The sequence below is a fragment of the Prionailurus bengalensis genome, chromosome D1 (assembly GCF_016509475.1).
Source record: "Prionailurus bengalensis isolate Pbe53 chromosome D1, Fcat_Pben_1.1_paternal_pri, whole genome shotgun sequence".
In the NCBI taxonomy this organism is placed as follows: domain Eukaryota; kingdom Metazoa; phylum Chordata; class Mammalia; order Carnivora; family Felidae; genus Prionailurus; species Prionailurus bengalensis.
The window spans coordinates 58,087,708-58,111,234 of record NC_057346.1 but is presented as its reverse complement, the minus strand read 5'-3'; the positions used below and the strand labels follow the sequence as shown (position 1 = coordinate 58,111,234).

At 38.9% G+C, this 23,527-nt stretch overlaps 1 protein-coding gene across 4 annotated transcripts in view; it reads left to right on the top strand.

Annotated features, from left to right (window-relative positions):
- Positions 1-23,527, top strand: part of PAAF1 (proteasomal ATPase associated factor 1) — a 38,259-nt gene that overhangs the window by 4,707 nt on the left and 10,025 nt on the right. For 2 of the 4 annotated variants that reach the window (XM_043580276.1, XM_043580275.1), the window contains exons 3-10: positions 2,391-2,494; positions 6,646-6,735; positions 14,002-14,100; positions 14,748-14,898; positions 16,385-16,579; positions 18,872-18,963; positions 20,797-20,912; positions 22,406-22,488. In XM_043580276.1, coding sequence (XP_043436211.1) covers positions 2,391-2,494; positions 6,646-6,735; positions 14,002-14,100; positions 14,748-14,898; positions 16,385-16,579; positions 18,872-18,963; positions 20,797-20,912; positions 22,406-22,488 — 930 coding nt within the window. Of the gene's footprint in view, positions 1-2,390; positions 2,495-6,645; positions 6,736-13,192; positions 13,466-14,001; positions 14,101-14,747; positions 14,899-16,384; positions 16,580-18,871; positions 18,964-20,796; positions 20,913-21,040; positions 21,097-22,405; positions 22,489-23,527 lie in introns of those variants that run through there. The other 2 variants (XM_043580277.1, XM_043580279.1) reach the window with 2 other exon arrangements.

Genomic DNA, 23,527 nt, shown 5'->3' with positions numbered 1-23,527 from the left:
TCCTTCCTTCCTTCCTTCCTTCCTTCCTTCCTTCCTTCCTCACTTCCTTCCTGTAAGCTCTATGCCTTAATGTGGGGCTTGGCTTAAACTCATGACCTGGAGATCAAGATTCCTATGTTCTACTGACTGAACCAATTCTATTTTATAAACAGAAAACCAAGACTGAGATCATTTCAGTGACTACAGATGTAGAAAGGTCATTTTGAGGGTGTTGACAGAAGATTGGTTAAAATGATATACCCTGTGGACCAGGCATCATGGGGCAGTGGGTGAAGCCAGGAGGGAATCGTGGAGGTGGACAAAAAGCACAGTTCCCTTGATCCTATTTTTGTGGCTTCTTTCTGAACTAGCACTTCACACCACTTTCCTTCCCAAAGCTTCTTTGCTAGATTTTCTCTATTCCAGACCTTTATCCCAGATTGTAAGTTCCTCCATTAATATCCTTCAACTGCCTTTTTATGACTGTTTTAACCAAACTGGTATTTTGTTGTTGTGTTTTGTCTTTTTGTTTTTTTAATTTATTTTTTTCCAAACTAGTATTTTAAAAAAATTTTTTTAATGTCTATTTATTTTTGAGAGAAAGAGAGAGAGAGAGAGACAGAGTGTGTGCAGGGGAGGGGCAGAGAGAGAGGAAGGCACAGAATCCAAAACAGGTTCCAGGCTCTGAGCTGTCAGCACAGAGCCCGATGCAAGGCTTGAACCCACAAACTAGGAGATCATGACCTGAGCTGAAGTCAGAGGCTTAACCGACTGAGCCACCCAGGTGCCCCAAACTGGTATTTTTTTTTTTAATTTTTTTTTTTTTTAACGTTTATTTATTTTTGAGACAGAGAGAGCCAGAGCGTGAATGGGGGAGGGTCAGCGAGAGGGAGACACAGAATCTGAAACAGGCTCCAGGCTCTGAGCTGTCAGCACAGAGCCCGACGCGGGGCTTGAACTCACTGACCGTGAGATCATGACCTGAGCCGAAGTCGGCCGCTTAACCGACTGAGCCACCCAGGTGCCCCCAAACTGGTATTTTTTTAATGTTAATGGCAAAGAAACTTATTTAAAACATTTTTTGTATTTAATATTTATTTATTTTTGAGAGAGAGAGAGAGAAACAGAGCATGAGTGGGGGAGAGGCAGAAAGAGAGGGAGACACAGAATCCAAAGTAGGCTCCAGGCTCTGAGCTGTCAGCACGGAACCCCTGTGGGGCTCAAACTCATGACCCACGAGACCATGACCCAAGCCGAATTCGGATGCTTAATAACTAAGTTACCCTGGCACCCCACCAAACTGGTATTTCAAAACAATTTAAAAAAAAATTATATATAGAGCGTGGGGAAGGTGGGGATAGAGGGAGAGGGGAAGAGAGACAGAGAATATCCTAAGCAGGCTCCATGTTCAGTGTGGAGCCTGATGTTGGGCTTGATCTCACAATCTTGACTCCATGACCTAACCAACTAAGCCACCCAGGCGTCCCTAACCAAACTGTTACATTAATTGATGCCTTCTCCCTATCTTGTTCTTTCTAATTTTCTTTTATTCTTGACATGCTCCTCCCTGACTTGGAGTTTCCTTTCCCTTATATTCTGCCTAGCCCTATCTTTCTATCCTCTGTCTAGGTGTAATCTTTCAAGGTTCTACTTAAATCCCACCCTCTCTAGGAAGCACTCCTACTTTGTGTGAATCCTTGATGTTTTCTACTCCCCTCTTACTCCTAGAATTTCAGTTTAGTGCAATAATTATTTACTGAATAATTTGTAGACCCTGATCATTTCTGAACTCAAGGACTTTATAGTCTAATAGGGAGGTCAGACATATAAAGTGTATTATGGGCTCTTACAGAAGTGTATATATAAAGTGCAGAAGAAGAATAGAAGAGAATGGTTTAACTCCATTCTACCATCTGCTTATGTTTATGTGTAGGATGTCTTATTTAGCCCTCATCACTGCAAAAACAGTGGTCTACTTAGGCAAATTTTCTAGGTTACTGAAGCTTAATTCTTTGCTATGTATTATATATATATATCTACAGTATATATATATATACTGTACTGTAGATAAATACATCTGTGCATGTTCGTCTTTATCTTTTATTCTGAAAGAATTCCATTTCACAGTCCGTAAAACTGAATTTGAGATCACTCTAGTAGCTTCCTTACAAATGCCGTATCACATCTCTAAATCTTTGTCCTAGGTTTTAGCTCTTGAGTGTACTCCCTCCCAAATTAGGTTCACTTAGGACAGTGCTCTTTCCACTTCACGTCACTTTAACACAAGTACCTTCTGTTCTTCCATGAGCCAATTTCCTACCATAAGTACAAATGCCTGAATTGGGTCTTCAAGGAGAACAATGTTGAGTTCTTATTATTTTCTTGAGACATGCTTCTTTTGTGCTATGTAGGGAAACCAACTTTGTATGGTAGCCTGACTTGTCAAGGAATTGGCCTCGATGGCATCCCAGAAGTTACAGCTTCAGAAGGATTTATTGTGAATGAAATAAATAAGGTAGGTTTTTATGTCTTCTAGATGACACCGAGTCCAAAACTGGGTAGTCCCTATATATCTACTGTAAATATGTATACTGTTATTTGTATATCTGTGTTATCTTTACTTGTATAGTAATCACAGTTTTTACGCCTTTGAATGTCAAGAGTTTTTTTTTCTTTTGTAGTTACATATACTTTTAGATACTTTTAGTTACGTATACTTATTCTTACTTCCCTTATATCAGCGCTATTCAGTAGGTAAAATAATGTAAACCCCATATGTGATTTAAAACTTTCTAGGAACCACATAAAAAAGGTAAAAAGAAATGGTTGAAATTAATTTTACTAATATATTTTATTTAACCCAGTAGATCTAAAATATTATTTCAACCTATAATTAATATTAAGAAATTGTTAATGAGATATTATACATTCCGTTTTTCTTACTGAGTTTTTGAGATCCTGTGTATATTTTACATTTACCACACATCTCAATTCAGACTCTAATTTTTTATTGAAAATACTTGATAAATGTATTTAGGTTCTATAAAATTTACAGGTGAGAACACAGATTCACATACCCAAGTAGTTCCAAATATACTTAAAAAGTTTTCCAAAAACTGAGTCAAGTATTAGTTTTTATTTATTTATTTATTTTTTTTTTTCAACGTTTATTTATTTTTGGGACAGAGAGAGACAGAGCATGAACGGGGGAGGGGCAGAGAGAGAGGGAGACACAGAATCGGAAACAAGCTCCAGGCTCTGAGCCATCAGCCCAGAGCCTGACGCGGGGCTCGAACTCACGGACTGCGAGATCGTGACCTGGCTGAAGTCGGACGCTTAACCGACTGCGCCACCCAGGCGCCCCCAAGTATTAGTTTTTAAATTAAATTTTAAATAAAATAAAAATGCAGCTCTTCATTTGCACTGGCCGTATTTCAAATGCTCAATAACCTCATGTGGCCAGTATCTACCATATTGGACAGCATAGCCTTTATCTGGCTAGGCCTTGATGAAGACCTACGTTAATAGTACTTAATAGTTTTTCTCATTGGTCTTTGAAGTGAGTAGATGGCTAAACTAAGTACAGTAAAACCTTGGATTGCGAGTAACCTTTTCTGTGAGTATTCTGCAAGATGATTAATCATTTCTAATAAATTTTAACTTGTTAAATGAGCAATGTCTTGCAATACGAGTAGAATATGACGCCCAATATCACATAATCACAACTGAGCCAATGGTTCTTAAAATTTGCCTTGATAAATGAATGCTTTGGATTAAAAGCATGTTTCTGTAATGAATTATGCTTGGGGTTTTACTGTATTGCAGAACCCAAGATCTGACTTTCCTTACTCATTCTGATGGCTGTAGTCAGTATGCTGTGGTGGGTAACCTGATTCCCAAAGGGGAAACCAGACTTTCTTTTAATGTGTAATTAAATGGAGATGATATTCTACCTATAGGCTGGTTAATGGGGAGTGAGACTGCATATGAATGAAACTATAAAATATTACAAAAGTGAGTTTTTGTTTATCATAACAATCCCGTGGTATTGATATTTTAAATTCCCATTTTGCATGTAAGCAAACAGATTGAGAGGTTAATTAACCCTAGTAATCAAATCTAGTTAGACTGTATGCCAGAATTGAAACCAGTTCTATAAACTTCCAAATATGAACACCAGCCTGCAAGCCTACATTTTTCCCAGGTGTTTTGCCAGCCACAGCGTCAGTTCTGATTTCCTTTCTTCCCTTCATACGTAGGCCCTGATACAATCCTTATCTCTTCCAACCTCATTGTTAATTTCTGCCAGTGTACCTGCTAGGTAAGACAGTAAGTGGTTATAGTTGAACATTCATTTGTTTCCTAATTGCCCTGAGTTACTTTGCGGTCAACTTTTGCAGTTGCTACATCGTTCTATCAAACAGTAGATTATGCTTAAATACATAATCCTGGAGTATAAAAAAGTTTGACTTTGAATTTTATCTTAGCATAGAATGCTCACACTCTTCCCCCAAACCTTGTCCTGAATTTTATGTTTTGATATCCTGCAGCTTTTCATTAAAATATTTTCATTAACAGCATGATTTTCTACTGCTGATATTGGAAGGTAGTTAACATTTCTTTTCCTCCATAGTTTGTTTATGGATTAAAGGCTGAATTGCTTGATTGATAAGTGAGAGAATACTATTGATTGGTGAAATCTTTCATATAATTAGTCTCAAAGAAATGAAGTCTTCTGAGAGCAAACCCAGTTCTTAACAGATGCCTGAACACTGAGTTCATGGAGTTCCTTGAATCCTTGCTGATAGGAATGTTTAAACCAGGAGAGTTTAGCTGACGCTTTAATTTTGGATACAAGAGGCAATTCCAAATCCAGGTCAGCTCTCTTGCTGCCGAATGGGCTTTGTCATGCGGTTAGAAGCAAAAACTAATTTAATGAAAAACCTGCGGGCAACCACATATGGATATGCTGGCTAAGAAAGTGCTGTTTGTATAGGTAGATATTCTGATGGTGTTTTTAAAGGAGTAGAATACTTGTAATAAGAGTATTTTGATTTTTAGTGATGAGAATATTATAATTTTGAAACTTTTTAAAAAAATATTTTATTTCTCATCTCTTCTATTTTAATTTTTTGTTTTTACTTGAGAGAGAGAGAGAGGGTGCACAAGCAGGGGAGAAGGCCAGAGAGAGAGACAGAGAGAGAGAGAGAGAGAGAGCGAGAGCAAGAATCTTAAGCAGCCTCCACATCCAGCACAGAGTCTGATGCGGGGCTTGATCCCACAGCCCTGGGATCATGCCCTGAGCTGAAATCAAGAATTGGGCTTTCAACCGAATGAGCCCCCCAGGCACCCCTGAAACTCTTCTTTCTAATGAACTGTGAGGACCTGTGTTTGTTGTATATAGATTAACCTTAGAAAAAGGTTTGGAAAATCTTGATTTTTGAAGACATTTTCATTGTTCAGCAGAATTTCCAGAAACTTTGAAGTACTGCTGCAAAAGAGATAACAGGTTAGGAACCATTGGGTGAGTGTGGCTCCTCAGCTTCCCTGTAGGAGATACACACTTAGATGGTGGTGCTGGTATTCTGGCAGTTAGAATAAAGGGCTGTCCTATTTGCAAGAATCCTTGAAACGTTTACCAAGCCTTTTATACCTGTATACATGCTACCTTGAAATCTTAAATGGTTACAAAGGCTGCCTTTGCAAGTTATGTCACCTGAATCTAACATCTAGTTCTAGGTGCGCTTTCCCACTATGTCACCAGTTTTCTTGCTACGACAGCTGAAAGATATGTGGTAATGACTAAGCAAAAATACATGGGGAATTAATACAGCTATGGGGCGATGAGCAGTCAGTGAACATGTGTAGTCAGTTTAAGTCCTAGGTAGGAATGAGCACTGAAGTCCTGACCAGGCATACACATTGTATAAGTATACCGTAATTTGCTAATTTTCTCTGGTAGCTATAGATATCAGTAGTCTAACATTTTATCTAAAAGGTCTTAAAGGCGGTAAGTTTATTTTTAGACTGATTGTTTAGGCCCTAGACTTGGAATCTGGTGCTGTTTCCTCCTGTTAATCCTGTTCCCCCCATTGCTAATTGAAAGTACTGGTATTAGATTTTCTCATAAAAATTAATGCTTTCATGTTTGTCATTTTTTTTTAAAGTGTTTTTAAGTGTTTATTTATTTTGAGAGAGAAAGCACACACATGCCTGGGAGCAGGGGAGGGGCAGAGAGAGGGAGAGAGAGAATCCCCAGCAGGCTCTTATGTTGTCTTGTGTAGAGCCCCACGCAGGTATTGATCTCGCGAACCGTGAGATCATGACCTGAGCCAAAAGCAGGAGTCAGAAGCTTGAGTGACTGAGCCACCTAAACACCCCTCGTGTTTGTCATTTGTACTTACTGTTGGTTTGTCTTCTGTGGGAGTTTACTTCACCATAAAAAGATAATGGCATCTAAGCAATACAAAATTACATTGCACCCCTTTGCATTATAAGGGCTGCTGATCTATAGGGGAGTGGTTGTGTTGTGAGCTGGGAAAGGGCGATAAGAGCGGGTACATTTAAAAGATGAAAATTTCCTATCATCCTGATGTTTTCTTTAAGAGGCTTTAATTTCACTGGAGTAACTTTATTGATGAATTTCATCTTTCCCTCTCTATTTAGAAAAGCATTCATATTTCTTGTCCGGAGGAAAACGCATCCTCGAAGTTTTTGGCACCATACACTACTTTTTCCAGAATTCATTCCAAGAGTGTAAGTATTTTGATAAAATGAGGAGAAAATAGGGGCACCTGGGTGACTCAGTCGGTTAAGCGGCCGACTTCCGTTCAGGTCATGATCTCACGGTCCGTGAGTTCGAGCCCCACGTCGGGCTCTGTGCTGACAGCTCAGAGCCTGTTTCAGATTCTGTGTCTCCCTCTCTCTGACCCTCCCCCATTCATGCTCTGTCTCTCTCTGTCTCAAAAATAAATAAATGTTAAAAAAAAAAATGTTAAAAAAAAATGAGGAGAAAATATAATGGCATGTTATTTTTTCATTTTATCTGCTTGAGTGCTTATAGACATCCATAATTAATGTGCCTTTCATTTACTGTGCATTGTTAAGATAACACAGCTGAAGTGTGATGTTTGGCAAAACCGGTATTTGGGTCCACATAGAATATGTACATAAATCCACTCACTGTTAATCTTAGAGAAAGGAATTGTCTGAAGTTTATTTATATATGTTTTAGCAGAGCTGTTTAGTGGTTTTTGGGTAATGCTGGTAACTGTGTTTGTATAATTTGTCACTGCTCATATTTCTCATTGCCGACAAGGCAGGGACATTTTCTCAAAATTCCAAGTACAGCATATTGAGGGATAATTTTCAGAGGTCGTTGTGATAACGCTCTTTCTAACTACCATGGAAGCATAAATGAGAAATATGTGGATAAACTGATTATATTAAAACCTTCCATTTCTTATTTTAAAAATAGCTAGTTTTTACCCATATTATAAAAGGAACATAGATTTAGTAATGAAAATTTAGGAAATGTAAAAAAGGTGAAAAATCACTCACATTCTACTACTTGAAGATAACTAATGCAAACTTTTGGTACAAAGCCTGTATTAATAATAATTTTAGTAGTAATAGCTAACGTTTGCCTACTATGTGTCTGTACCATGCTAAGCTTTATGTATTATTTTACTTGATTCTCCCTGTCTTTTCTTTAAATATTTTATCAAAATAGGTTTTTACAGTATATGCTGTTTTATAACTTGCTTTATATTCCTTAATAATATGTTATGTACATCATTGTACGTCACCTTTTTATATATTCTGTTAAGAACTGCATAGTATTCTGCTGTATGATTTTACCACAGTTTATTTTTTCCAATCTTACTGGACTTTCAGGTATCTTTGATTTCCTGATTTCATATTTTGATAGTATACTTAGAGCTAACCCTTTACTCACAAAGATAGGAAGAAATTAGAATACATTGGTAAAATAGACTTGTCGAGTCACAGGAAATGCAAATTATAAAGCTTTTGGTATGTTTTAACCGACTTCCACTTAACTAATTTATTGAGCTAACTGTTTCTCTGCATTTCCCATATAAAACATACTGACTGATGCTCACAGCATATTCACGATTTATGAGCTCGTTCCTGAGATCTGCATATTGTTGACACTACTGGTTAAGTTGAATGCTTACCAAGGATCAGTTATAATTCCAGTTATATTGTTTTTGAAATTATATTAATGAATTAAATATGTCCAACCAATGTAATATAAGTGTGAAAACTTTGAAAACTAAGTTGATTGCATTGTAAACACTTGATAAAGGAGAGGATTTTTAAAAAACTGCTGTAATGATATGTGTAAGCAAAATAAATGCAAAATGTTAGGGAAAAGATTTTTTTTTCTTTAAAATTTATTTATTTTGAGCAAGAGAGAAAGAGAGAGAGAGAGAGAGAGAGGAGAGACAGTGGATCCCAAGAAGTCTTTCATGCTGTCAGCACAGAGCTCGACTCGGGGCTCGAACTCACAAACTGTGAGGTCATGGCCTGAGCTGAGGTCGGATGCTTAACCCACTGAGCCACCCAGGCACCCTCTGTTTTTAGTTTTTTTTGAGGAACCTCCATACTGTTTTTCAGAGTGGCTGCACCACTTTTCGTCCCAGTCAGTGGTGCAAGAGGGTTGCCCTTTCTCCGCATCCTCTCCAGTACCTGTTGTTACTTGTGTTACAAATTTTAGCAATTCTGACAGGTATGAGGTGGTATCTCATTGTGGTTTTGATTTGTATTTCCCTGATAATGAATGATGTTGAGGATAAGAGCTCTTATATTAAGGGTATTGACCCTTTGCCATATATTTTTCAGATAGTTGCTTCTTATTATTGTTTATTTATGGTGTCTTTTGACATACAGGTATTTAATATCTCTAGATAATAAAACCCAGCAACTTATTCCTTTATGGTAACACTTTTGGGGTCCTGCTTATGGTAGTCCATGATTTTTATATATTCACTTTGGGTGTAATGGTAAGCATAATGGGTAAGAGCACCGACTTTAGGGATAGACTCATTTGATTTGCTTCTTTGGCATTGAATGTTGGTTCTGCCACTTACTAACTGTTACCTTAGGCCAGGTACTTAACCTCTGTGTGCCACAGATGCTTTATTTGTAAAATAGGGGTAAAAGTAATATCTCATAGGGGTGTTATGAGGATTGAAACAGTTAGAATTCGGTCTGAAACATAGTAAGCACGATATAAGTGTTAAATACAGTTATATAGTATTTTTTTTGAATGTTTTATTTTTTTACATTTCAAACTTTATTTTTGTTATTTAATTTAATTTTTTTTTTTAAAGTAGGCTCCATGCCCAGCGTGGGGCTCGAACTCATGACCCTGAGATCAAGAGTTGCAGACTCTACCAATTGAGCCAGCCAGGTGCTCCTGTTACTTAGTTTAAAGTAGGGATCTAACGTAATTCTTTTTGAAGTGATTAGCATATCACAGCACTATAAAGTAATCCATCCTTTATCTCACTCGCTTGAATTGTCATATTTATCTAATATTTAGAATTATCCAATTCATCTGGGGTTTTTTTTTGCCATAACTAAGAAATAGATCTTTAGCTTTAGACCTGGACCTATGTTTACATCCTGGCTCTGTTGTTTCACCTTGGCAATATTATTTAATCCCTTCTTAAACCCCAGATTTCTCAGCTGAAAAATACAAATAATACCTATCTTATAGATTTTTGAGCATACTAGATTTGGGTAGTGTCTGTTACATGTCTGGTACATAATAGCTATTCAGTAATGTTAGTTCCCTTTCCTCTTTAACAAAAGTTTGGAGAAAGGAGACAGTTGGTATGACCTATAATCGACTCTTCAATGTTCTCTCACTTTGGAAGAACTGAGTAGTTCAGATTCAACTAGTTTTTATATCAGGGAACTAGGTCCCAAGAGATATGTAACACACATAAGGTAACAATATCCCTGTCCCCTCCAGGGACAGTATATTAACTGAGAAGATACAATAGAATATATCAAAGTTTCTCGATCATGGCACTATTGACATTTTGAGCTCAATAATTCTTCATTGTAGTGAGCTATTCCCCAAGTGTGACAAGTAAAAATGTTTCCAGACATCACCAAATGTGATGAGGTAATTTGCCCATGGTTGACCACTACAATATACGAACATAGTGCTGCAGACTTACTAAAGGAGGAAGTGATAAACTTTTTGGCAGAGTTGGGAGAACCTTTGAGAAGTAGGCAATTTTTTTTTTTCCTTCTCTCTAGCTTACGTTATTGTAAGAGTACAGTGTATAATACATATAATATAAAACATTTGTAAAAAAATATATTTGTAATTAAATTAAATTTACTTTTTTTTTTTTAAAGTAAGCTCTGTGTCCAATGTGGGGCTTGAACTCACAACTCTGAGATCAAGGGTCATGTGCTCTATTGACTCAGCCACCCAAGTGCTCCAAATTTACTTATTTTTATTTGAGTATAGTTGAAAGAAGGTCATTTTAAAAAATTACCAATTTTTCTATTTCTTATGCTATTTCTTATTCTTTTTCTATTTCTTACTCTCCTTTTCTCTTATTTGAGTTCATCAGTAGGTAATTTATCCAATTATTAATCACCTGCTATATTCCAGGTACTTCTCTGGGCACTGAGACTACAGCAGTGAATAAAACTGTGATGTAGAGGGGCGCCTGGGTGGCGCAGTTGGTTAAGCGTCCGACTTCAGCCAGGTCACGATCTCGCGGCCCGTGAGTTCGAGCCCCGCGTCAGGCTCTGGGCTGATGGCTCAGAGCCTGGAGCCTGTCTCCGATTCTGTGTCTCCCTCTCTCTCTGCCCCTCCCCCGTTCATGCTCTGTCTCTCTCTGTCCCAAAAATAAATAAATGTTGAAAAAAAAAAATTAAAAAAAAAAAAAACTGTGATGTAGAGCCTACCTTCTTGGGGTGTAGAACTAGACATGATTTGCTAATGATGTGGGTGTGAGATGTGAGAGAAAATGAGGAGAAGGGATGTTTCCAAAAATTTCCAAAGAAATGGGTAAATAGTGGTGCCATTTACTAATGAGGTCAAGTAGTTGTATTGGTGTGGAGCAGGGAGAAATGAGAGTTCTGTTCTGAACATGTTAAGTTTGAGGTGACCACTATAAAGCCAAAGGTGGATGGATGCCTAGCTGGCAGTTGGATAGACTACCTGAGTCAGGAAAGGGGTTGCGCTTTGTTGCTTTAGGGATTAATTCCATTTCAGAGAGTGAGTAGGAGAGTGTTTAAATGTCTTTGTTTCTTGGGCCCTGCAAATGAGGACTGTGGTTGCTCTTATGGATATAGGTCAGATGGCTTCACTTTCCTACCTAGTATTGTTTAGGTACTTCATTCCTTTTTTTTTTTTTTTTTTTTTTCAATGTTTATTTTTGAGAGAGAGAGAGAGACAGAGTGCAAGTGGGGGAAAGGCAGAGAAAGAGAGGGACATTCAGAATTTGAAACAGGCTCCAGGCTCTGAGCTGTCAGCACAGAGCCTTAATGCAGGGGCTCGAACTCATGAACCGAGAGATCATGACCTGAGTCGAAGTCGGATGCTTAACCAAATGGGCCACCCAGGTGCCCCTGAGGTACTTCACTCTTATTACCACACTGCTGTTGGTGGTATTTGTTGAGTTGTTACTATATACGTAGTCTATGATTGTGTTAAGGTGCTGGACACGGACGCTTGGCTGGCTCAGTTGGTAGAGCATGCGATTCTTGATCTCAGGGAAGTAAGTTTGGAGCCCCACGTTGGGTGCAGAGATTACTTAAAAATAAAATCTTTCAGGGGCACCTGAGTAGTTCATTTGGTTGAGTGTCCGACTCTTGATTTTGGCTCAGGTCATGGTCTCATGGTTTGTGATTGAGCCCCATGTTGGGCTCTGCACTGACAGTGCGGACCCTATCTCTCACTTCTTCGCTTTCTGTCCCACCCCCCCCGCCCCGACTGCATGCGCACTTTCTTTCTCTCTCTCTCTCAAAATAAATAAATAAAAAGAGCACCTGGGTGGTTCAGTTAGTTAAGCATCTGACTTCGGCTCAGGTCATGATCTTATGGTTTGTGAGTTTGAGTCCCACATTGGGTGAGCTCAAGCCCCGCTTCAGGTGAACACGAACCCCACTTCAGGTAGGCCCTGCTTTTCTCTCTCTCTTTCTCTCTCCCTCTGTCTATCTCTCTTTGCCCCTCGTGGGAGTCTCTCTTTCTCTCCCCCACCAGAAAAATAATAAATGTAAAACTTTTTTAATAAGTTATTTTTTAACAATATTGATTCCACTTATGTTAATTTTTTAATGTTTATTTACTTTTGAGAGAGAAGGAGAGAAAGAGAGAGCAAGCATGAGCGGGGAAGGGGCAGAGAGAGAGGGAGACAGAATCTGAAGCAGGTTTCAGGCTCTGAGTTGTCAGCACAGAGCCCAATGCGGAGCTCGAACTCATGGACTGCAAGATCGTGAACTGAGCTTGGCAGGCACTCAACCGACTGAGCCACCTAGGTGCCCCTCAAAAAAAATAAAAAATAAATAATAAATAAATAAATAATTAACAAACATTAAAAAATTAGAAAAAAAGTTATAAAAATTTTTAAAAAATCTTTCAAGGAAATAAAAAAAAGAAAGTGCTGGACATTGTTCTGACACTTACAGAGCTTGTCGTGTAGCTGGGGAGCCAGACATGGAGTTAAAAGAAGTTAATTGGCTTAAGGCCCAAGATTAGGGTGGTAACAGTGGTCTTGGAGAAGAAAGACAGATCTGGGAGATAGTTCTCCTGCACTAGAATGTGAAGGCAGGGCTGTCCGATTTACCTCTGTGTTGCTATTACCAGCAATAAGAAACTAGGAGCAGAATGGGATTATTATGAAGATCAAATAGTATAATGTATTTGAAAATGTTTTATAAATGATAAAACATGATATAAAGGTTAATTGTTGTCATAATCCTTAAAATTAAAGGATCCACAATTAAGTTAACAGTACTTTTATTCCAAGGAACCAAAGTAAAGAAAAGGGCACCTGGGTGGCTCAGTCAGTTAAACGTCCAGCTCTTGATTTTGACTCAATTCATGGTCTTGTGGTCATGTGATTGAGCCCCATTAGACTCCACACTGAGCATGGAGACTGCCTGAGATTCTCTCTCCCTCTCTCTCTGCCCCTCCCCCACTTGCACGTATGCTCAAAGTCTCTCTCTCAAAACATGAAGAAAAAGTCTTAGACTGTGTTAGAGTTGATAGATGTATCCCTTCAGTTCTTGCCAGATTTACTCATTATGGCTCAAATGGCATAGAAAAAAGTAAAATGGAAGGTTGGATAATTTAAAGCCAAAGTCCCTACTTTCTCCTTAATAATTTAGGTCACATGGGAATCACTGTTGCCAGGAATATATCTGGGATTATATATCTTAGTCCTGCATTTCTGGAATGTTTGCACCCGGGTGTTTTTTAATAAAAAGGGTATGTATGTATACATGTGTATGGTCATTGCTTATGTATGAAGTCATTGTTAATGTTGAAACTGCATAAGTGAATCAGAATTTTTTGTTACTTACTCTGAAATAGACATATACACATAATTAGGATTTTACAGAGAGAATGTAAAATAGTAAATTGGAAGCATCTTTGCTTTTCCTTGAATCCTTCTGGTACATTTTAGTTGACTTTATTTTGTGTAAATAGGTTCCTAAGAATTAGGTATCTTAATTCTAAAATAGCAAAAGATGAAAATGATGGAAATGGTATGGGGATAGGAAAAACTGTTTAAAAAGCTGAAGCAGGAGACTGTATAGATGATTAGAAGAACATCTTTTTGTTTTGAGAAATAAAAGGTATTGGCACTAGCCTTGTTAGGAGACAGGTGATGTCCTTTGTGCTGGGAAGTGTAGGCTTGAAGAAGTCTTGGGGGAATGTGAAACAGGGAAATCTTTAACATATTTCAAGAGAATAAGAGCATTTCATTATTTATAACACCAGTTGTTTTGTTTTTTGAATAGATAACGTGCCTGGACATTTCCAGTGGAGGCGGCCTTGGTGTGTCTTCTAGTGCTGATGGGAGCATGAAGATCTGGCAGGCTTCCAATGGCGAGCTCAGAGTAAAGGCTTTGAATATGCTTTTTGGGTCTCATCCCTGAAGGGTGGTCTGAGAAACCTTAGACTGGGTCATGGGTGGAAGAGTGGCACATTCTAAATTTGTAGGACCACTGCACTTCAGTTGACCTTTGTTCTCCCATATGTTAATCTCGGAACCATCCTCAATCTTGGTGATTTTCCAGAACAAATTGGGGCTGGAACAGTGGAGGAGCCACTGTGAATGTCTAAATGGGTGGTCCCTTGGTATGAACTTCCTTCAGTGATCAGTTTCTAAGACAAAATAACTAGACTGTTATTACTAATTATATGGCTGAGCCCCTCTAACCCATACAGAGGATTTTAAGAAGAGGAAAGAGTCGTCAAGCCTCCATGTATGTAGAAGTAGACTTAAAGATGGCTGTGAGAACCTCGGAGTTCAAATCCACAACATCTGTAGCCAGAGCTACAGGAAAGGGAGTCAGCAGCTCTTAGAACACTACCTGGTATACAAATGAACTAAAGAGTTCCTTTTCGACCCCCATAGTTCTAAAACCCAGCATGTAGGTATAGCAGGTAGATATTTCATTAAAGGGACCGAGGATATAAGAGGTAAGAGAAAATCAGGGGATGGACAAGAGAACTAGCATGGAATTTTCTTTTGTTTTTCCAGAGAGTATTGGAAGGACATGTGTTTGATGTGAATTGTTGCAGGTTTTTCCCATCAGGCCTTGTGGTTCTGAGTGGGGGAATGGATGCCCAGTTGAAGATCTGGTCAGCTGAAGATGCTAGCTGTGTGGTGACCTTCAAAGGTCACAAAGGAGGTATGAAGGGTAATTTCTCCAAAAGGCTTCTCTAATGATCCCCGGAGACGAATCACCAAAAGGTAGAAACAGAAGCTAGTTATCTACAGAAACACAAATAATTCCTCCAACTGGCCATTTAAATGAGCTATTTCCTCAAGGATTAGACATTACTTTGACACTGAGTCTTGTTATTACTAACTGCCTTACACAGATAGTTGTTTTCCACAACAGACAAGTGAAAAAAAATCCTCCCCAGGAGGTCATCAGCTTGTGTGCTGGGAGAGACAGAGATGTGTGCCAACATTTTCTCATTAATCCTTTTGCTGAGGTGATAATAAAAGCTGGGTGGCAATGGCTGCATCACTAGACAACAAAGATAGAGCGTGGTACTTGTCAGGTCCCATGGATTTAAGTCACAGTTCAGATACTAAAAATGGATTAGCCATACAGCCAGTTGATATCAGGTTATAGAGACAGAATGAGAACATTTTCCCCTTGTAAATGGTTAGTTTGTTGGAAAAAATGATAATTTAGAAATGTTTTATCCTTAATCAGAATGTTAAAAAGCTTCATGGGATCAAGCCCCACATCTGGCTCTGTGCTGACAGGGCAGAGCCTGCTTGGGATTCTCTCTCTCCCTGTCTCTGTATACCCTTCCCCTCCTCTCTCTCTCTCTCTCTCTCAAAATAAACATTTTTTTTTTTTAAAAAGCAGAGGTAATATTTGTGTATGGTTTTTTGTTTTATTTTTGTTTTGAGAGTGATGGGGGTGGGTACAGAGAGAGATGGAGGGAGGGAGGGAGGGAGGGGGAGAGAGAGAGAGAGAGAGAGAGAGAGAGAGAGAGAGAGGGAAAGAGAAAATCTTAAGCAGGCTTCACACTGAGGATTCAGTCTCACAACCATGAGATTGTGCATGATTTGAGCCCAAATCAAAAGTCAGTCGCTCAACTGACTGAGCTACCAAGGTGCCCCCATCTTTCAGTCTTCTTATACTTTCTGTCTTATGTCCAGGTTTTTTTCATTTACAAGGGGAACGACCTGAGGGAGATGGGGCTACTCTATCTTGTCCAGACTGGAAGTCACATCTTTTTGTAAAATGGGGAGATTAATCCTTTCAATTAGTTCTCAATGGAAGCAGTAAGACCGTGATTTTCAAACTGAACTAAGATGTCTTCTTAATTTTTATTTAAAACACATGTTTTAAAGCCAAAATTGAAGCTTCAAAACCACTGTTCTAGGACACTATGCTAAGAATTAAATCCAAACCTTTTTCCATGTCTATCTCTAAGGGCTAGTCTTTGAACCACTGGGAAGCAGGGACTCTTTTATTTATTTCTGTTTTGTAGCACTTGAACTTGCCCAGCATGTAGTACGTATCCAGTGTGTGTTTGTGAAGGAATGGAGTCATTATGCAGATCCATCTTCTCTGCCCTGTAATTCCTTTTCTACCCACTCCATCACAGGGTCGTTTTTTTTTTTTTTTTTTTTTTTTTTTTTCTTGCCAGGTATTCTGGATACAGCCATTGTTGATCGGGGCAGGAATGTGGTGTCTGGTTCTCGAGACGGAACAGCACGACTTTGGGATTGTGGGCGCTCAGCCTGCCTGGGAGTCATTGCAGACTGTGGTTCTTCCATCAATGGAATGGCTGTGGGTGCTGCTGACAACTCCATAAATCTTGGCTCCCCTGAGCAGATGCCCAGTAAGTTGATAATGATATGTTGAGCTTATTTTGTTACCTTAGGCACCTTCAGTGTTTGCCTTAGCTTCTCCTTCCTCATCCTTTCCTGGTCTTTGGCTGGTATTTGATTATTCTCACCATAAGGTTAATATTTATTGCGTACCTATACTATGTTCCTGTTGCTTTGGAATCTACAAAAGAAGTATATGTCATTGTTAACTACATTTGAGTGAGTACAGTCTAGCTTAGCAGACGAGACTGATGCCTATAAAATAGAACAAAAATTTTTTAGCTGAAACAACTTAATGATTCTTAATGCAAATGTAATGGTTTTTTGGAAGAAGAGAGTATTTTATATTTTAGGTTAGTGTACATGAGACAGATGTCAGAAAGAAGTTGACTTGAACCTTGAAGGATGAATTTGGGTTGAACAGACAAAAATGGGAATAATGGGAGATGGGGGGGAGGAATAGGGGCAGTTCACATTAAGACGGTTTGGAGGTAAAATTGACTTGGGTAGAAAGATATGCATGGCCGGGGCAGAGGTTTGATTAAGAGTAGTAGTAGTAGTGGGGGGCCCCTGGCTGGCTCAGTTGATAGAGCATGTGACTCTTGACCTCAGAGTTGTAAGTTTGAGCCCCATGTTAGGTGTAGAGATTACTTAAAAAAATCTTTAGGGGCGCCTGGCTGGCTTAGTCAGTGGAACGTGCAACTCTTGATCTTGGGGTTGTGGGTTCAAGCTCCACATTGGGTGTAGAGATTACTTAAAAATTAATTTTTTTTAAGTTTTTATTTTTATTTTTGAGAGAGAGAGAGAGAGAGAGCAAGCATGCTCAGGGGAGAGGCAGAGAGGGGAAGACAAAGAATCCCAAACAGGCTTAGGTTATGATCTCATGGTTCAGTTTGTGAGATTGAGCTCTAGGTCTAATGTATAGACCTCTTTCCTGAGTTTCAGACTCTTTAGATGTCTGATAGACAGCTCAAACTTAACCTTACCTAGCATGGAATATTTTATTTTCCTCCACCCCAAATCTGTATTTTGTCCTGTCTCAGTAAATGGCACTACCATCTACCTATTTGAATGATCATTCACAATCCATCCCACCTTTCCTCATGTCCTATGTTAGCAGACTCTGTCATCTCTACCTACAGTCTACAGATTGTTTCTGATTTTTCCACCTGCCCTCTTCTCCCTTCCTCCTAGTCTCGTGTTCTGGTCTGTCATCATCTGTTGCCTGTACTCATCTCCTGTAATCCATTCTCCTGAGAGCAACTTTTGTGGTCATTTAAAAAAGCATAAGTTATGTCTCTCTCCTTTGTTCCTACTCTCCTCCAGTAGCCTCCTTTTATACATATATTAAAATCCTAGCCCCTTCTCTTGGCTTATCACAAACCCTTACACTTTCTAACCTCCTCGTTCCTCTCTAGTCTCATGTCATACTGCCCTCTACTAGACCCGCCACGTTCCAGCCACAGGCCTTCTGTCTGTTCTTTCATCACTACAAACTTTGCCAGCCTCTTGGTCTCTGCCTTGTTCTTCCCTTAGTCTGGAATGTACTTCCAAAAGTTCTTTGCATGACTACCTTTTGGTTACCATTCAGGTCTCAGTTGAAAAATGGCCTCCCTGGAGTTTTTTTAAAGTTGAAGTTTAAATTTAAAGTTACCTTCCTCACTCTCCTTCCACTGTCTACTCACTTTTGATCATACTTTTCTGTTTTGCTTCCTTTGTGGAACTCATCACTGTCTGAAAATATCCTATTTGTTTATTTACCTACTCCACTATTTCCTCTTTCCACTAGAATTCTTGAGAGTAAGGACCTTGTCTGTTTATATTACTGTTACTATGTTATTATTTGTGTATGCTATTTGTATATTACTAAGATAGTGTCTGATATGTAGTAGACCCTCAATAAAGATTTGTTTAGTGAATGAATAAATTTCATTGACTACAGACCGTAAGAGCCTTGAGGGCAGAGACTGTTTTGTTCAGATTAACTTATTTATTAAGTAATCTCTACCCCCAACATGGGGCTCCAACTTATAACACCAAGATCAAAAGTTGCATGCACTACTGACTGAGCCAGCCAGGCACCCCAAAAGTCACTCTTTTTAAAATGTCAGTTCTGTGAATTTTGACATATGTGTACAGTCATATAAACAATATCAAAAGTCCAGATATAGAACATAATGTTTTTTTAAGTTAGTAAGTTAATCACTAACAGTAATTCAGTAGACAGCCATCAGTATCTGCTTTCTGGGCACAGCCAGCTGATCAGCCTTGCCCACTGTTAACTTGGCTCATCTGTCATGCAGGTGAACGGGAGGTTGGAACAGAGTCGAAAATGCTGCTGTTGGCACGGGAAGATAAGAAACTTCAGTGCTTGGGACTGCAGAGCAGGCAGCCGGCAAGTGGTTCCTCTAAGACTTTTGAACTCTGGTGCAACCTGGGTCACTCTGATTTTTTGAAAGGCTGTTTTGGAAACATTTCTGTTTGCTCCCTGTGTTCACTTTTTGAGGAAGCTGCAGGAATAAGGAACAGTAAAGTGTAATGATTAAGAACAGAGGTTTTGGGTTAAGGGCAACATTCACATCCTAGCTCCTCCACAATGGCTGTGACATTGAACAGGTTACTTAACCATTCTGAGCCTCAGTTTCCTTGTCACCAAACTAGGCATAGTAGTACTCACCTTCTAGGGTTATGTGATAAGGATTAAATGCTCTACTGCATTGTGAGCTTTGTTTAGTCACTTTCTCTCTGGGCCTTAGTATGCTATATATAAAATGATGAGGTTGTGTAGATTCCCTTCTGTGTCCAAAGTAATGTGAAGAAATTCTGAGTAAAGGACTCATACGTTCAGGTCTTTTGATCAATTAATGGCCAGAATGTCTTTTATGGAAAAATTAGTTTAGTTTTCTTCCTTCAGGCTCTGAGGTTTTGCTGGGCAAGACTGTGCTCTTCATTAAGCTCTGAGTTCCCTGGGATTCAACTTTTAAATTTTCTTTCCAGTTGCTGTCAACATCACCCAAACAACTTTAATGATTTGGTTTGGCCACAGGTTTTTTTGTTTATTTTTTTAATGTATATTTATTTTTGAGAAAAAGAAAGAGAGCGGGGTGGGAGGGGGGGCAGAGAGAGAAGCAGTCTCCAGGCTCAGAGCTGTCAGTACAGAGCCTAATGCAGGGCTCAAACTCACGAACCATGAGATCAAGACCTGAGCCAAAGTCAGACACCTAACTGACTGAGCCACCCAGACACCCCCAGGTTTTGTATTTCATTTCTTCTCGTTACTTCATTATGCTAGTGATGTTTCCATTTTCAGAAATGACGTTCCAGGAACATCACTCTTTTTTATCATATTGCTTTTGCACTCTGAATTTCCATGTTGACTTTTCCTTCCAATGAGAAATCACAGGTTTTGTTTGCTTGGCTGGGTTTGTTTTTTTCTTTCCTTTTTAGAACATTTGAAGGAGAAACGATCACATTGAACTAATAGTACAGAATACATAAAAATCTGATAATTTCTTTTGTCAGGCACATGGGGAGAATTATAATTTTTTATTTTTAATTTTTATTTTTTAGCATTATTTTTGAGAGAGAAAGAGAGTGAGTGAGTGAGTGAGTGAGCGGGGGGGGGGGGGGGGGCAGATAGGGAGAGAGAGAATCTCAAGCAGTCTCCATGCCCAGTGCTGAGCCCAACACGGGACTCGATCCCACAACTGTGAGACCATGACCTGAGCCGAAACCAAGAATCGGACACCCAACCAACTGAGCCACCCGTGTGCCCCTGTAATTCTTTAAGTTGCCACTTCATTTAAGCTTGTTTCTTTTCCTACATAGTGTCTCCCTTCAAAAGGTTGTTAGAAATGACACGAAGCAAAATTTAAATGTGTGAATTTCAAGTGTTTCTCAAATGGAAGGTTCTAATGAAAAGCAGGAGAAGAAGGATTTGGGGTATTGAGGATCCTATGAGTCAATGTACTGAGGGGTAATAGTTTGAAAACTGCCACCTTAGGGTATGGTATTACATAAACTGCTGAAGTACTAAGGGAGCCTCAGGTTCCTGAAATCACGAGAGTGGTTCCTCCTCCATTGTTGGTGAATTTAGATCGAGAATGTTAAAAGGGAAAAGAAAGAAAATTTCTCTAAAAATAGGAGAATTTTCTTTTTTTTGGTGGCTGTTTATTCCTGAAAACAAATTAATCTTTAAACAGCAGTTTTGGCTCCTGCTTGTTCCCAGGTGTTCCTCTTTGTTGGCTCAGATGCCTTCAACTGCTGCACTTTTCTCTCTGGCTTCTTGTTATTGGCTGGGACACAAGATGGAAACATTTATCAGCTGGACGTGAGGAGTCCGAGGTGAGTCACCACTCATTTGCATGATGCAGGTCTTCTTACAGAGTGGAAATTTTTATTAGCTTTAACATTGATTTAGGATAGCATGGAGATGACTGTTGAATCAAGGGTGTATTTTTCCATTTATAAAGGTTTTCCGGTTTGAGTTGTCTGATTGTTCTTATTATTCCTGGAATCATATTAAAAGGTAATTTGATTCATGCTGTCATGATTGTTCTATTGTAGTGATTACTGTGGAATCTAAGCTTAAATAATGAACTAACATTTCACTTAAATGATTGTGTAGAACTTGTAATTTTAAGGAGCTCAGTATTTTTCTCAGTGGTATTAAATCTGGGTTGGCCTAAGATTGATCATTTTTAGTTCATGCAAGCCAGCTGTGTTTCTTTGTTTAGCTTGGATCATAACCTGTCTGAAACGGGCCTTATTCTGGTCTTACAGATACCCAGAGAAAATCAAGCAACCCCTCTGCCCCAGGATTTAACAGTTTCTCCAATTTCTGTCCTTTCTTCCTTTCATTTCTTTTCTTTGTTCAGTTGACATTAAATGAATGGCTTTTGTGGGCACTGAAGAACAGAAATAAAAGATACAGACTCTGCCTTTGAGGCAGTTGGAGTCTGACAGTAAAAATGGGCAGGTAAAAGACTGTTGTGATGCAGGTGTGATCAGTGCTCTACACAGGAATTTGAGAAAGCACTTCTTCTCCAAGGAAATGAGGATTTTATTGGATTTTGTCCGGTAGGAAGTTACCAAATAAAGAAGGGGCCTGCCTTGATAGAATCACATATAGAGCAGGGTGAAGACACGTATGGCACTTTCAGGGATCTCTAAAATATGACAAATATGTATGATACAGACTGGGTGGGAGGGAGGAGTGATGCCAGACAGGAAAGCAGGAGTTTGTTTAGAAAGAACTTGCAAGCCATCCAGAGGAGTTTGGACTTTATTCCAAGAGTAGTAAAGAAATTCCAACGAAGGAGTGATCACCTTATACCTTTTCTCCCATAATTTAAGTTACTTTACTTTTTTACTTGTTTTTGCCCTGTGGAGATAGGGAATCTCTGATCATTATTAGAAAATCAGCCTTACATATATATTAAATTGATTCTCACCTTTGTCTTTCATTTTAAAGAGTCCTGACATTTTTAATATTTTGCAGTTGTCTTAATTCTGTCTATAAGCAAAATAATTAACATGTTGTTAACATTGTTGTCTTAAACTCTTATCAGGGCTCCCCTAAAAACTGGAGTTATTGGTGGTGGGTTAGTTCATTTGGCTCAATGACTTGTTTAGTTAGTGACATATTTAGATTCGCTTCAAGGCAGTTTTGCATGGATGACCTTTAAGGATCTTGCCAAGAAAGAAACTGTGTGAATGTTTAATCTCTGTCCACATTCGTCCTGTTTGCTTTTGTATGGTTAGTACTATATGTTGAATACTGTCAAGCATTGCTTTTGAAGAAAGAAAGTGCAATCGCCCCTTTTTTTGAATCCTAGGGTTCCAGTACAAGTCATCCACAGGTCAGGAGCACCGGTTCTGTCCCTGCTAAGTTTCAGAGATGGATTCATTGCTAGTCAAGGTGAGTCCAGTAGCCAGATGAGATGAGAGAGTTTCCTGTAGTTCATTTAAACATGGATTTAGGGGCACTTGGGTGGCTCCCTCAGTTGAATGCCTGACTCTCTATTTTGGCTCAGGTCAAGATATCATGGTTTGTGGGATCCAGCCCCACATTGTGCTCTGCGCTGACAGCACGGAGCCTGCTTGGGATTCTTTCTCTCTCTCTCTCTCTCTTTCTCTCTCTCTCTCTCTGCCCTTACCCCACTCATGCATACTGTCTCTCTCTCTCTCCCAAAATAAATAAACATTTAAAAAATAAATAGGGGCACTTGGGTGACTTGGTCGGTTAAGTGTCCAATTTCGGCTCAGGTCATGATCTCACAGTTTGTGGGTTCAAACTCCATATCGAACTCTGTGCTAACAGCTCAGAGCCTGGAGCCTGCTTCAGATTCTGTGTCTCCCTCTGTCTCTGCCCTTCCCCTGCTCGTGCTCTGTCTTTTTGTCTGTGTCTCAAAAATGAATAAACATTAAAAAAAATTTTAATAAATAAATATAGGTTTAAATGCCTGGTCTATGGCAGGGTTAGGGGCATAGTCCTCCACCATTCTTTGGCATACTTTGTTTATCATATAGTGTTTATCATTCTACATTATAATTGTCTATATCCCCCTCTAGTCCATGTTCCTTGAGAGTAATGACTTTACCTTATTCATCATAATATAACTCTGTTTTCAGATGACAAAACTAAGGCTAATAAAAGAAAGTTATGAGAATCTCCTGCCAGATTAAACAATTTTTATTATAGAAATTGTCAAACAGATACTAAGGTAGAGGGAATAGAATAATGAACCTGATTATCCAGCTTCAACTATTACCAATTTATGGCTATTCCTGTTTCATCTTGTTTTGCCCATTCCCATACAATCTCCAACCCTTAATATATTTTGAAATGTATCACAAACATTGTATTATTTCACCTGTCAATATTTATCTCTTAAAGATAATGCTTTTATTAAAAAGATGATTTATAATAATAACATAAGAAAGGATACAGTTTCCTG